At 37.2% G+C, this 15476-nt stretch overlaps 1 protein-coding gene across 7 annotated transcripts in view; it reads left to right on the top strand.

Moving 5' to 3' along the window:
- The window catches only part of LOC105085616 (guanylate-binding protein 5), a 47648-nt gene that overhangs the window by 25933 nt on the left and 6239 nt on the right, over window positions 1-15476 (top strand). For 4 of the 7 annotated variants that reach the window (XM_064488659.1, XM_064488656.1, XM_064488655.1 and 1 more), the window contains 3 exons: window positions 229-425; window positions 4999-5118; window positions 7483-7573. In XM_064488659.1, coding sequence (XP_064344729.1) covers window positions 229-425; window positions 4999-5118; window positions 7483-7573 — 408 coding nt within the window. Of the gene's footprint in view, window positions 1-228; window positions 426-830; window positions 962-4998; window positions 5119-7266; window positions 7574-15476 lie in introns of those variants that run through there. The other 3 variants (XM_064488658.1, XM_064488657.1, XM_064488660.1) reach the window with 2 other exon arrangements.

The following is a 15476-nucleotide window of genomic DNA, read 5'->3' as shown; positions in this document are numbered from 1 at the left end:
CAGAGAGAACGCCTCTGTTCACCGTCTGTGTTCATGAGTCCTTGTGAATCAAACATAAAATGAAAACACTACAAACGTTAAAAACACAGGATAAAGACTCTTTATGTTTGCTGATGAAATGAGGAATTGGTACAACTCAAAGGGCATATAAAAGTACAGGCAGGCGCGGAGCTAGGTGCGGCTTAGACGCAGCCCTATTTGCAACAGTTTTCCTTGATTGCATCTCAGCTATGTGACGGAGCTGTCAGGTCTGCTCAGAACAGTATCCTCACCTGATCTTGATGGGATAGAAGATGCAGCTGACTTTGTGAGCATCTGTCCAGACTTAGTGTGGACTCTGAGAGATTTCTACCTTGACCTGGAAGCACATGGGCAACTTATCACAGCAGACGAGTACCTGGAAAATTCACTGAGGCCAAAGCAAGGTAACAGCGACTTCAGTTTTGGAAAGAAAGAGAAAAGGTTCTCTCTTTTTTTTTTGGAGTCAATTATAAATGGGATTTTTAAAAAAATTTCTTTCTTGCGGGGAGGGTGTAGCTCAAGTGGTAGAGCATATGGTTAGCATGCACGAGGTCATGAGTTCAAACCCCACCCAGTATCTCTTCTAAAAAGAAATAAATGAATAAGGCAAATTATCTTTCCCTCAAAAAACTTTTTTTGAAAAAAATTTCTGTTGTTTCATTACTAATGTACGGAAAGGCAACTGATTTTTGTGTATTGACTTTATACCTTGTAGCTTTACTGAAATGATTCATTAGTTCTAATAGTTTTTTGATGGTTTGATGTGGAAAACTAGAAATCAGAAATCGCCCTGTTTGGACTCCATCCAGGTCATCCACAGCACCCAAGACACAGCGGCTCCTAACCTTCCCACAGTGCCTCTAAGTTACATGTGGACTCCTGCAAGGGCGACGAGCATCAGCCCTTTGGGTGAACTGGATCTGGTTAAGGGTTGGCCTCTGTAAGGATATCTGATGTCTTCTCTGCTTTTTTGGTGTGGTGTTCACATGGTTGTTTTGGAAAGTAATTTACTTTATAGTAATTTCAAACCTATAAAAAACTTAAAATAAGTACTCACGTTTGCCACCTCACATAGAATACTCCAGTGGGTTTTACCTAAAACTGAGATGCTCCCCCAGGGAACCAGCACATAAACCCCAAATGAAGAAATTGTATGGTTCACCTTGTAATCCCATCCACAGGCACACTTCAGCCTCACCATTGCCCCAATTTATGGAAATCCTTTTTTCATTCTGATTCAGTTTTCTTTTTCTGAAACTATTACTGAGAGTCCCCCTCTTTTTCAAAATCACAATGGATCAAAGCACACGAGATGAGCACCACCTGGGTGGCCTCCTCCGTGCGGCCTCTTTCTCAGAATGTTTTCAATGTTCATCCAAGTTGCAACATGTATCATTAATATTCATTCACATTTTTCATTGTGATTAAAAATACAGAACATAACGTTTACCATTTAAACATACGCTTCTATGGTATTAACTAGATTCACATTGTTGTACATCCATCTCCAGAACTTACTCATTTTCCCCAAGTGAAACTCTGTCCAGTGAACACTAACTCCCCTCAGCCCCTGGCAGGGACACTCTTTCTATCTCTGCATTTGGCTTCTCTGGATGCCTTGTGTAAGGGGAATCCTGTAATATTTGTCCTTCTGTGTCTGGCTTATTTCACTTAGCATAGTGACTTCAAGATTTATCCATGTTGTAGCATGTGTCATAATTCCTTAGTTGTCAAGGCTGTGTAGTGTCCCATTGTGTGTACACCACATGTAGTTTATCCATTCATCCGCTGGTGAACAGTTGAGTTGTTACCACCTTTTACTCTTGTGATTAGTGCTGCTATGAATATGGATGTACCCATTTCTCTTCCATTTCCTGCGTTAAAATAATTTGAATATATACTGTGAAGTGCAATTGCTGGGTCACATGTTAACCCCATGTGTAAGTTTTTGAGGAAATCCCATATGGTTCTCTGCTGTGGCTGCACCATTTTATTCCTTTATATGGCAAAACAATATGGCAGTTTATGGACATACCCTATTTGTTTAGCCTTTGATGGACATTTCAATTGTTCTACCTTTTGGGCCATTGTGAATAGTGCTGCTATGAATATTTGTGGACAATTTTTTTGGTTTGTTTGAACACCTGTGTTTAATGTTTTGGGGTCTATATCTAGGAGTGAAGTTGTTGAGCCATGAGGTAACTGTATTTTTGATCTTTTAGAGGGAATGACAAACTATATACATGGGCTGTACCATTTTCCAATTCTACAAGTAATGTTTAAGGGTCTCAATTTCTCTACATTTTTGCCAATACTTGCTGTTTTTAGTTTTTTTGATCGTGGGGCTTCTATCATGTTTGAAAGGCTATGGCATTATGGTATTAATTTGCATTTCCATCATAATTAATGTTTAACATCTTTTCATGTGCTTCTTGACTAACAGTCTTGTCTGGAGAAGGGCCTACTTAAGACCTTCTACCGTGCTGAACATTGGGTTGTTTTGTCTGTTTATGAATTGTAAAAGTTCTTGATATATTCTTGATAAAGTTTTTTTTCAAGTATATAATGTGCAAATATTTCCTTTGATTCTGTGTGTTGTCTTTTCACTTTCTGGATAGCATCTTTGATGTACAAAAGTTTCTTTAGAGGAAAGTCAGTTTATCTTTTTTCTTTCCTTGGTTGTCTTTTGCTATCAGATCTAAGAAAATCGCTAAATCCAAGGTCATGATGATTTACCCCCATTGTTTCTTTGAGAGTTTATACAGCTTCCTTCCCTATCTGTGAGGTATTGGCTCCAGGACACCCTGTGGATACTGAAATCTGTGGGTGCTCAAGTCCATTGTATAAAATGGTGTACTATTTGCAAATAATCTAAGCACATCTTCCTGTATACTTTACATCACCTCTAGGTCACTAACAATACCTAACACAATGTAAATGATATGCAAATCATTGTGAAGAAAATGTAATGTTATTTAAATAGTTTATGGTGTGCAGCAAATTCACATTTTCCTTTATGTAACTTTCTCAAATTATTATTATTATTTTCTATCTGAAGTTGGCTGTGTCTGCAAATATGGAATCAGTTGATGAGGGCTGATTGTAACTTTACCTCTCTTTAAATTTAAGCTGTTTATCTATCTTGAGTTAATTTTGTATGTAATGAGAAGCAAGGATACAATTTCATTTCTCTTGAAAATTAACATTAAAATTTGAGACTGTTTAACTTTGGAAGAAACTACCAAACTGTCTTCCAAAGTTGTCTGTACCTGTATTCCACTAGAATCTTGACTATATTTTTGTATGATTATGTACTGTCTGTATACCTTCTTTAGCCAGGTGTCTGTTTCTATCTTTACCCATTTTTAATAGGGTTGTTTGTTCTAGATTTTATTGGTATAATTTGAGAACAAATCCATTATCAGATTAGCATCTTGCAAATGCTTTCTCCCAGTTTGTGGTTTGTCTTCTGGCTTTCTGAACAAGACCTTTCACAGAGTAGAAGTATATATAACTTAATAAAGTCCACATTATTTAGTTTTTGTATTATTTTGTAGATAGGCATTTGGTGTTGTGTGTTAAAATGCATCACAAGACCCAAAATCTTATAGATTTTCTCCCATTTCCTTTTAAAATATTTATAATTTTGTCATTAAAATTTGTCTATGGGCAATTTGGAGTGAATTTTGCTATCAGTTGTTAAGTTTGTGTCTATGTTCTCTTCATTCTATGTATTTTATAATTAATTGTTCCTTAACCATTTTTTGAGATGGGATGGTGAGATGTTTGGGTCTGTTTCAGTTTGGATTTCCAAAGGTACTACATAGAGCAGAACTGTGCTCAGGATGAGGTCTCTGGGCTTTGTAAGCTCAGCGTTCCCCAAACTTCTCTGATGGCCCACAAGGGGGCGCCAAACCAACCTCTCTGACCCACAGGGCACAGGCGCTTTCTGCCCAGGGACTTGGCCCCTTGCGCGGCTGGCAGGGGCTCTGTCTCCTCAGGACTGTCAGGGTTTTGGCTTCTAGACAGTGGGGCTGTGTCCATGCTGTCATCGCCTGAGTTTTCTCAGGAATCACCAGCCAGGATGCTCCATAAAATAGGGGAAAAAGAGGACAAAGTGGGGAGAAGCTTCCTGTGTGGAGCTGACTGCTGAGGGGAGCTCTGTCTCCAGAGGACCCTCAGAAAGAGCTTGACGTGGAAACTGGGGTTTTAGTTTTGTGTGCAATGTAGATGGTGACCAGTGGTGTTGCTTGGTGCACGGTGTCCGGTTTTCCCGGCACTGTTTATTGAGGGAACTGTCCCTCCCTTTGTGGGTCCTTGGCCCCATTTTCGTGAATTAACTGACCACAGCCATGTGAGTTTATTTCTGGGCTCTTTATGCTGTTACTCTCGTCCATGTGTCTGTGTTTGTACCAGTTCCTCACTGCTGTGGTCACTACAGCTCCGTGATACAGTTTGATGCTAGGGAGGGAGATGCCTCCAGTTGTGTCCTTCTTTCTCAGAATCTCTTTGGCTGTTCAGGGTCCTTAGTTGTTCTATATTAATGGTAGGGCTGTTATTTCTATTTCAATGAAACATATCATTGAATATTATATTGATGTTGCAGTGAATTTGTTGATAGCTTTGGGTAGAATCAATATCTTAGTAATAGTAATTCTTCCAATCCATGAGTACAGAATATTTTTCTGTTTATTTGTGTCTTCTTCAATTTCTTTTCCAATGGCTTACATTTTCTGAGTATAGGTCTTTCACATCTTTGGTAAAAATTTGTTCCTAGATATTTTGTTCTTTTTGATGCAATTATAAGTATGATTGTTCCCTTAAATTTTCTTCTGATGTTTCAGTATTATTGTATAGAAATGCAACTGCTTTTTGTATATTGATTTCATATTCAACTTTACTGAATTTATTTAACAGCTGTTTGAAAAGTGTGGAAAATTGTAGTTTTAAAATCTCACTGTTTCTCCTGCATCCCAGGGCATGTACAGGACCCAATACCTGGTGTCTACTCCTATACTTCTCCCACAGTGCCTCTTAATAGCAAGTGGACTCCTACAAGGGTGATGAGCATCACAACTCTGGCTGACCTTGGTCTGGGTGAGTCTTGGCTTCTGTAACAAGTTTTGACGTCTATCTTATCCACTTTTCTGGCATGATATTGATATAGTTGTTTTGAAAAGTAATTGACTTTCCAGTAATTTCTATAATGGTAAAAATTACTTACAGTTGCCACTTTATATAAAATACTGTAGGGTGTTTGACCCCAAACAGGGGTAGTCTCCTGAGGAACCATCATGTAACCCACAAAAGAGGAAGTCTTATGGCTTCCACATTATTATTTAATCCACAGGCCCGCTTCAACTTTCACCAGTTGGTCTAACTGCATGTTTTCTTTTTCTGGAATCGTTACTGAGATCGTCTCTCATTTTGACAACATTGATAAAGCACACATGAGGACCATATGATCTGGGAGAACTTTTCTTTATGGCTTTTTCACTAAGGATCTTTTCATTGTGTATTAATATAGTAAATGGTATCAGTACTACATTCCTACATTCTTTATTTTCATTGTGATTAAAAGTGCATAATATGGCATTTATAATTTAAATCATTTTAACTACAAATTTTTGTGCTATTACCCACATTTACATAATTGTAGAAACAAGTTCAACAACAAGTGTATCTCCTTTATGCATGAGAGATACCCAGGAAATTGAGTAATTCCCCGAAATGGCCCAAGAGATCACCTGAAATACCATCTTCATCTAAAAGCAAAAGAAAGGAAGGATGTGTTTGTTGTACAGATTTAAATCTTAGCCTTCTCTATTGATTAGAGTTTTCAAAGACTTAGTCATCCTTCTATTCCTGATACAGAAGGGGCAACAACCTTTCAAATGGAGATTTCCCTTATAAATGTGAATTTGCCTCACCTAAAGACAATTTTGACTTGGGTTTGATAGACTCTCATGTGTCTTCCTCCCCTTCCCCTCCTTCTCCTCCTTCCCCTTCCCCTTCCTCCTCTTCCTCTTCCTCCTCCTCTTCCTCTTCTTCCCCTTCCCCTTCCCCTTCTTCCCCTTCTTCTTCTTCCCCTTCTTCTTCTTCCTCCTCTTCTTCTTCTTCTTCTTCTTCTTCTTCTTCTTCTTCTTCTTCTTCTTCTTCTTCTTCTTCTTCTTCTTCTTCTTCTTCTTCTTCTTCTTCTTCTTCTTCTTCTTCTTCTTCTTCTTCTTCTTCTTTCTTCTTTCTTCTTTCTTCTTCTTCTTCTTCTTCTACAAATCTGCCCATTGTAACCCTTTGGCTAAAGAGGTGTATCTTGGGTAGTCATTTGCCCTCCTTCACATGGGTGTACACCAATTTGCTTGTGTATTCATATAAGAAAGGACATCCTCACATGTTAAAGGTTTTAGCCATTATCAATAGAATTATTGTGCATAATTGCATGCTAGTTTTTGTTTGGACACTTTTTCAAAGCAATTGTCTAAATACTAGAGGCTTAATGTTGGGTCCTCAGGTGAGCCTTGATTAGCTTAGGAAAAAACTGCCCAAAATCTTTTCAAAGTAGCCATACACGCATTACACCTGTGGTGAGGGAGAGTTCCTGTTTTTCTTCATCCTCCATTAATCACAAGTAATGTCATTTTTTTGGAGTTTAGTGGTTCTAATATGTGTGCAGTGCCATTTCATCATTATTTTAATTTCTAATTCCCTAATGATATATGATTTTGAGAATAATTTATATGTTTATTTACTATCTGTATATTTTCTTTGGCAAGGCGTTTGTTAAGATCTTTACCTATTTTTACTGGGGTTATTTGTTGTACAGTTCTTGGTGTAATTTGAGCCCAAATTCTTAATCCGGGTATGTGTTTTGTAGTTATTTTTCTCAGTTATGTGGCTTGTCTTTAGGTTTTCTGAATAAGGTCTTATACAGAGTTTAAATTTTTAATTTTTAAATTAAAATTTTTTTGCATGATATAAATTTTACTTCTTTGTGGACAGACTTGGGGATTTTTGCAACAGTTCATCACCTAAACAAGGTTATGTAGATTTTGTTACATGTTTTCTTTTAGAATATTTATAGATGTGCATTTTATAATTGTCTATGGACAATTTAGAGTAAATATTGGTGTAAGTAGTAAAGTTTCTGTCTACATTCATTTGATTGCATATGGTTTCCAATTAGTTGTAGTTTAACTACTTTTGGGGAAGTCATGGGATATTTGGTTCCACTTCAGTTTGAATTTCCAGGTTTAGTGGATTCTGCAGGCTGGCCCAATGGGAGCATGGCCTGGCCTGAACAGAACGGTTGAGGCCTGCATTCTCCAGCTGGCCAGCAGGTGGCGCCATGCCCACTCTCTGACACTCGTGCACGTGTCTCACTGCGGGGCTTGGCTCCTGTGGGAACTTGGCTCCTTGCTGGGGCTGGTGGAGGCTGGGTCTCCTCAGGACCCTCCGTGGTTTCAGCTTCGGGACAACACTCGAGGGACCAAGTCCACACAGACAGGAGCCAGATGTCTTCAGGAACCACCAGGAGGCATCACCATGGGAATAAAAGGTGAGGAAAAAGTGGGCAGAATCTTCCTGTGTGTGGTTACAACTAAGGGTTTCCATTTCAGAGGATCCAGCAGAGGAGTGGCTTGTTGTGGAAAACTTTGGAATTTACTTCATTTACTGTTTAGTGCTGACAGAGTCTAGTGTCATTTTTGGGGGCATGGTGTCCCATGTTCTTGGCATCGCCTATATAGAGGGTGTGAAGGAAAAGCCCAGATGGGCTAATGAGCTAAGTCACAAATCTAAGTGTGATAAGTGTCGGTTTACTGATGTAAGTTCTGCCGGGCTAACTCATAAATCTGAAGTTTAGTGTCAGTTTACTGGGCTAACAAGCTAACTCGTAAATCCAAGCTCAACAAGTGTCAGTAACGTGATCTGTTCCAAATTGATAAGCTCCAGTGTACTGATCCCTTGCTTTTTGTTGTTTGAACCTTATTGGCTAATAGCCCCATACTTGTAATTAACCTATAAAACCTCATGCGCACGTCTTGGAGGTGCTCAGAACTTCGGAGCAGAAGCCCCTCTGAGCCCGCCGGCGTAATACATCTGAGTACTCCAACCCTCCGAGTGGTGCTTGTTTCTTGGCTGGCCTGTCATTTCCGTAACAAGGGGACTGAACTTTTCCCAATTTGTGTTCTTGGCTCTTTTCCCATGAATTAACTGACAACAAAATGGGTTTATTTCTGTGCTCCCTATTCTGTTCCTCCGGTCCATGTGCCTGTTTCTCTGCCAATACCTTACTGTATCTCTACTGGTGACTGTGGCTTCCTAATGTCGTGTGAAGCCAGGGAGGGAGACGCCTCCAACTGTGTTCTCTCTTCTTAAGGTTGCTCAGGCTATTCCAGGTTCTGTGTTGTTACATACAAGCGGTAGGGTTTCTTGTTTTATGTATATGTGGAAAAAAAATGCCACTTGAATTTGGTAGAGTTTGCAATTAATGTATACACTGTTTTGGCTTCATGAATGTTACAGTAATGTTCTTCTAATGCATGAGCACAACTTTTATTTTGTGTGTATCCTCTCCAATTTCTTTGTTAGTGTTTTATAATTTTCTGTGTGCAGGCCTTTCACATTCTTGAAATGAATGTGGAAGGAATAATTGTATTTCTAGGTTTTTTTTTTCTTTTTGGTGCAATTTTTAAATGGGATTGCTTTATCAATTTCTCTTTCTGAAACTTCTTTATTAGTGTATAGAAAGTCAATTGATTTTTGTGTATTGATATTGTATCCTGCAGCTTTACTAAAGTTACTTATTACTTAAAAATTTTTGGTATTTTAATGTGGAAAATTATAATTCAAAATTGCCACTGTTTTTAATTACATCCAGATCATTCACAACATCTAAGACACAGTGGCTCATAATAATAACTTATGGTGCCTCTTAATTATATGTGGATTCCCACAAGGGCAATAAGCTTAGCCATTTTGGATAAATTGTAACTGGAGAAGGCTTGGGCTCTATAGTGAAGTTTGATGTTTTCTCTGCTTTTTGTAATGATTTTGACATGGTTGATTCAAAAAATTATTAACTTTCCAATAATTTTAAACATACAGAAAATGTGCAGTAGCAGTGTAGTGTGCTCAGTCTGTAAGCTCAGGTTTCTCTCATAATTGATGTAGCACATATGCTGCTTCTCATTACAATCTCTAGTGTGTTTTTTACCTCAAGTAGAGACACTCTCAGCAAGTCAGCACATAACACCCAAATGAGGAATTGTTATGGTTTTCACTTCATAATCCAGTCCACAGGCCCAGATGAAGTGTCATCATCTGCTCCAACTGTATGGCACTGTCTTTTCCCATTCTGATGCAGTTTTCTTTTCCTGGAACTGTTCTTGAGATTTCCCCTTATTTTCACAACCTTGATCTATTTGAAACACAGAAGATGGGTATGATCTTGGTGGCCTTTTCTGTGTGGCTTCTTTTAGGATGTTTTCAGTGTTCATCCTTGTAGTAACAATATCAATACTTCATGGTTTTCACTGTAATTAAATCTACTCCATATGTTTACCATTTAAACTGCTTTAAGTATATAGGTTTATGACATTTATGTCATAGAGTTTTAGGATATTGACAACATTTACATTGTTGTAGAAATATTCTCAGCATTAATCTTGACTACTTTTTCAGTTTCCCCAAATGAAACTGTATCCATTAGACACTATCTCTCCTCCACCCCTGGCAAGTACATTCTACTTTGTGTCATTGACTTATATGGATACCTCATATAAATAGAATCATGGAATGGTTGTCCTTTTTTGTTCTGGTTAGTTTCACTTAGCATAAAGACTTCAGGTTCATTCACATTGTAGCATGTGTCAGAATTACCTTAATTTTAAAGGTTAAATCCTATTTTATTGTATATATACTACATTTTGTTTGTGTCATCATCCATCCATTGTCATCTGGGTTGCTTATGTCTTTTGGCCAGTGTGAATAGTGCTGGTATGAACATGGGTGTGGAAATGTGTTTTCAGGCCCTGCTTTCAAGTCTTTTGGTTTCATACAGAAATGACAGATCATGCATTAATTCTATGCTTAAGTTTTTGAGGAACCGCCATAATGTTTTCCCTAGTGGCTGCACCATTTTACTTTATTTCTTTAAATGGCAGAATAAGATGGGAGTTTATGGATCCACCTTATTTTGCATATTAATTCATCCACTGATGGATATTTGAATAGTTTCTACCTTTGGGCTATTTCAAATAATGCTATGAATATTTCTGTACCATTTTTTTTTTGTTTGAACATCTATTTTAAATTTTTTTGCCATAGGTGTATATATATGAGGAAAGTGGCTGAAACAAATGATAGTTGTATTTTTATCTTTTTGAGGAAATGCTAAGCCATTGTGCATGCAGTCTGCACCAGTTTACATTCAGTGAGCAATGTGTGAGGGTCCATTTTCTCTACACTGTTGCCAGTATTTTCCTTTGTTCTTGTGGACACTGCATTGTGGTTTTAATTTGTATTTATATCATTACATGAGAGAACTGTACCTAAGACAGTTTCATTAGAAACCCAAACCTGAAGATACTGCTCAGTAGCTGGAGCTGTTGTATAACCAAAAATCGTTAAAATTCACACGAAATTAAAAAAAAAAAACTATTAAGCCCACAAATGAGCCACCAAAATTCATTACAATACCACAAGGAGTTCTAACAGTCACAATTAACCCAAGCTTGTCCTAAATTTGTGAAGGCTTTGAAGAAAACTCTTCAAAAGTAATGAGAACACAGTACTTAAATACAATGTATGTCATCATTATTCTTACATGGAATATAACCATGATCATGGCCGTGAAAAATTGTCATGGTATTTCTACTATAAGAACATGAATGACCAACATTAGAAAATCTCACACATTAATCAAAATAGTGAACGACATATTTATTGATCTACTAGACCCACTAAATACCTCATTATGATGAAATTTCTATTTCCTAATTGGTGTTTGTTTAATCTTACAAATCTTAGTGGTGTTATTCCTAGTAGCACATTATATGTCATATGATAGAATAAGTGTAACCTAAAACTGCTGGGATGTAAACTGTGGGCACATTAGCTGATACTTACCTGGAAACAGAGGTTCTTTATCTGCTTGTTTATCCATGTATGTCGAGGCCTGTATTATGGATCCCATGTCCTAGAAATGTGAAATATTGCAAACATTCTAATACTAAAAATAATAGCCACAGCACTTACAGGTTACATTTTACTATGAGACAAAATGTCCTTCTGAGAAGCGACAGTCACTGCAAGTCTCTTTTCAGCAGTTCCTTACGTTGACAACACCCAAGCGAAATGAATCTGAGAGTTCGCAGTTGATAAAGCCACCCTTAATTCTCTGTCTTCTACTATAGCCTCCCATTTATGACTGCAGCTTTAGCAGTTGTTCCCCTGTTAGCTCCTCATGAAACAGGCTATCTTACTAATACTCATAGTAGTGTCACTTGACATTCTGTGGGACCCAGATTTTTATGGTGATCGATCAACCACTAAATAAGCATTCAGGCCCATACACAAAAAGTGTTGTTTTATATTCTTACTGTAATGATAAACCCTATGTTTACTATCATTCTACAGACCTTTATCTCAGGAACCATGATTTTAGTAACAAGCTCACACTGTGTTATTAGCACCATTCTAATAAAAAATGCATAATGTACAGAAGTATGCAGCAAATATTTTCTAACACAATCCACCACATCAATACTATTTATGATGGATATTATTATCAATCTAATATTCTCCAGTCAATTAACAAGTACAAAATTTTTTAATCCAACAGCATCTATCATTTTAACGATAGCCCTAGTCATAAAACTGGACTTTCCATATTTCATTTCTGAGTGACTGAAGTTACACAAGGCATCCCCCATACAGCAGGGCCAATTCTATGAACATGACAAATGGGCACCCCTGTGTGTTACAGCAAATCTCACCACCCATCCCCTCAACACACTATTCATTATAGTTATATTAGGAATTATCATTGGAAGTTGAGGCAGACTAACCAAAGTTAACTACCAAAAGTTATACCCTGCTCATCAGTTGCCCATGTAGATGAGTAACAGCTATTATAATGTGTAATCCAACCATAATAACCCTAAGTGTACTAATGCATATCATCATAGTACTGTCATCTTACTATTTATGCCCTGCTCATGGACCACAATACTATCATTATCATACTCATGAAATAGAGCACTTCCAACCAAAATCCTTATCCTCTTCATTATATTTTATTTGATCTTCCACTAGTATCAGGGTTTTTACTCCAGTGAGTAATAGAGATATAACAAAAAACCGTAATATCACTCTACCAACACTAATAGTCCTCACAGCACTACTCAACGTATATTTGTACAGCTGGCTAAAATCTACATTGCTAATTAGATTGTTATCAATAAATAAAAATAAAATGAGAATTCAAACATAGAAAATAACCTTCCTATTATTACTAATCCCAATATTGACACTGTTACTACCGTTCACACCCATTCTATCAGTGCTGGAGTAGGAAGTTAGGTTAGTATAGACCAAGAGCTTTCAAATGTTCAAGGAAGTAAAATGTACTTAAAATAAAGAATAAGATTCCACATATAAGTGATATCATATGATATTTGTCTTTCTCTGACTTCACTTAGTATCAAAATGTCTAGGTCCATTCATGTTGACATAAATAGCATTATTTCAATTTTTATGGCTGAGTAGTATTCCATTGGATATACACATCATAACTTCTTTATCCAGTCCTCTGTTGATGAACACTTAGGTTGCTTTCATGTTTTGGATATTGTAAATAGTGATGTTATGAATTTTGGGGTGTGTATATCCTTTGGAATTAAAGTATTTTCTGGATACGTGCATAGGAATTGGATTGCTGGATCAAATGGTAAGTCTATTCAGAGTTATTAAGGAATGTCCATATTGCTTTCCATAGTGACTGCACCAGGTTACATTCCCACCAACAGTGTGGGAGGGTTCCCTTTCTTCACACCCTCTCCTGCATTTATTACCTGTAGACTTTTTGATGATGGCAATTCTGACTTGTGTGAAGTGATACCTCATTGTAGTTTTGATTTACATTTGTCTGATCATTAGCGATATAGAGCATCTTTTCAGGTGACTGTTGGCCACCTGTAAGTCTTCATTGGAGAAATATCTGTTTAGGTCATCTGCCCATGTTTTGCTTGGATTTTGCTGTTGTTGTTATTGAGTTGTATAAGCTGCTTCCATATTCTTGATGTTAAGGCCTTGTCAGTTGCATTCTTTGCCAGTATTTTCTCCCAGCTGATAGATTTTAAAGTTTCATTTATGGTTTCCTTTGTTGTGTAAAACATTGTAAGTTTAATTAGGTCCCATTTGTTTATTTTGGATTTTGTTTCTATGTGACCCAGGAAAACATTTCTACGTTGTATGTCAGAGAATGTTTTACCTGTATTTTATTCCAGGAGACTTAAGTCTAATGTTTAGGCTTTAGGTCCTTGTTAGTTTATTCTGTGTGTGGTGTGAGGGAGTGGTCTAACTTCATCACTTCACCTGCAGCTGCCCAGCTCTCCCAGCACCACTTGTTGAAGGGACTGTCTTTTCTCCATTGTAAACTCTTGCCTCCTTTGTTGAAGATGCCTATAGGTAAGTGGGTTTATTTCTGTTTCTCTTGTTCTATTAATCTGTGTCTTTTTTTGTGTGCTAGCATCACACTCTTTTAATTACTGTAGCATTGTATTATTTTCTGAACCCCTGGGAGGGTTATTTGGATAGTATGATTACTTGGGTAATGTGGCCCATTTTAACAATAATAATTCTTTTAATCCAAGAATGTGGGAAAGATTTCCATGTCTTTAAATCATCTTTAATTTCCTTTATCAATGTTTCATAGTTCTCAGTATATAATTCTTTCACCTCCTTGATCAGGTGTATTCCTAAATTTTATTTTTTTGTAAGTGATTTTAAGAGGGACTTAAAAAAAACTTTTCTGATATTTCACTGATAGTGTAAAGAAATGCAACAGATTTCTGTATGTTAATCTTGTAATCTGCTACTTTGCTGAAATTGTTTATTATCTCTAGTCTTTTTTGTGTTGGGGAAAAACCCTGTTTTTCAATTATGTTAACCCAATACTTTATATATTTGCTTTAGTCTGGTAATCACAAATCACATGTGTGTGGCTTAAACACATTCTAAAAAGAGAAAAAATTCTACATTTTCATACTTTCCTCCCTGATATTTGATGGTTTTGATGTCCTCTTTTGCATTCTCATGTGTATCCTTTTGCTGTTCATTGTACTTATCACATTTCCAATTGTGATTTTTGTCGCTCTTACGGATTCTTGCTTGCTTTCTATTTAGAGAAGATCTTTCAATATTCCTTGTAGGGTAGATTTAGAATTGCTGTCTTTTTAGTGTTTGCTTATTTGGTATATTCTATCCTTGTATTATGAGTGATAATTTTTCTGTGTGGAGTATCCTAGGTTGCAGATTTTTCTGTTTAAGGACTTTTAACATAGCCTGCCACTCCCTTCATGGGCAGCAACATTTCTGTAGAGAAATCTGGTGATAGTTTTATGGGGGTTCATCTTGTTTGGGACCCTCTGTTCTTCCTGTACTTGTATATCTGTTTAATTCTGTAGGTTTAGGGAGTTTACATCCATCATTTTTTCAAATACATTTTCAATTCCCTTTTCTCTTTTTTGTCTTTCTGACGCTTTTATTATGTATAGATTACCATGCTTTGTATTATTCTATAGATATCTTTTATTGTTTTCATTTTCATTTGTTTTCCTGCCCACTGTTGTGATTGGGTGATTTCCATTATTCTGTCTTCAAGATCACTTATTTTTTCTTCTGCATTATTTAGCCTGCTATTTATCACCTTTAGCTAAGTTTTTTGATTTTAAGGAGTTCCTTTTTATAGTTTACAGTTCCTTTACACAGTAATCTGCATTTCTGCCAATAACTTCTCTTAATCCCTTCCATACTTTTATACTCTCCTTTTTGAACTCATGTTCTGGTAGACTGGAGAGGTCTGTTTCACTGTTTGATTTTTCAGGGGGTTTCTCTTGTTCTTTTAATTGGGAGTGACTCCTCTGCTTCTTTGTTTTTCTTGTGTTTGTCTGGTTCTATGTGTTCAGGGGTAGCAGTTATCTACTGCGGTCCTGAAGGGCTGGTTCTATGTAGAATTGTCCTTGTGTAGTCTGTGTGCATCTGGTTTTTTGTTGTGAGGACTGTTTTTAGTACAGAAGGCTGCCACATCTTTCCTCTGTGTGTGCTGGCTGTCACCCCCTTGATAGGGTTTCTGTTTGGCGACGTGACCGGAGCCTGCACTGGATGTTGTGGGATCTCCTCTTGCTCTGTGGTTGTCACAGCCCTGATGGGGGTCAGGTATGACCCAGTGATTGGAG

Source organism: Camelus dromedarius, chromosome 9, assembly GCF_036321535.1.
Source record: "Camelus dromedarius isolate mCamDro1 chromosome 9, mCamDro1.pat, whole genome shotgun sequence".
In the NCBI taxonomy this organism is placed as follows: domain Eukaryota; kingdom Metazoa; phylum Chordata; class Mammalia; order Artiodactyla; family Camelidae; genus Camelus; species Camelus dromedarius.
This window is presented reverse-complemented; position numbering and strand designations above follow the sequence as displayed.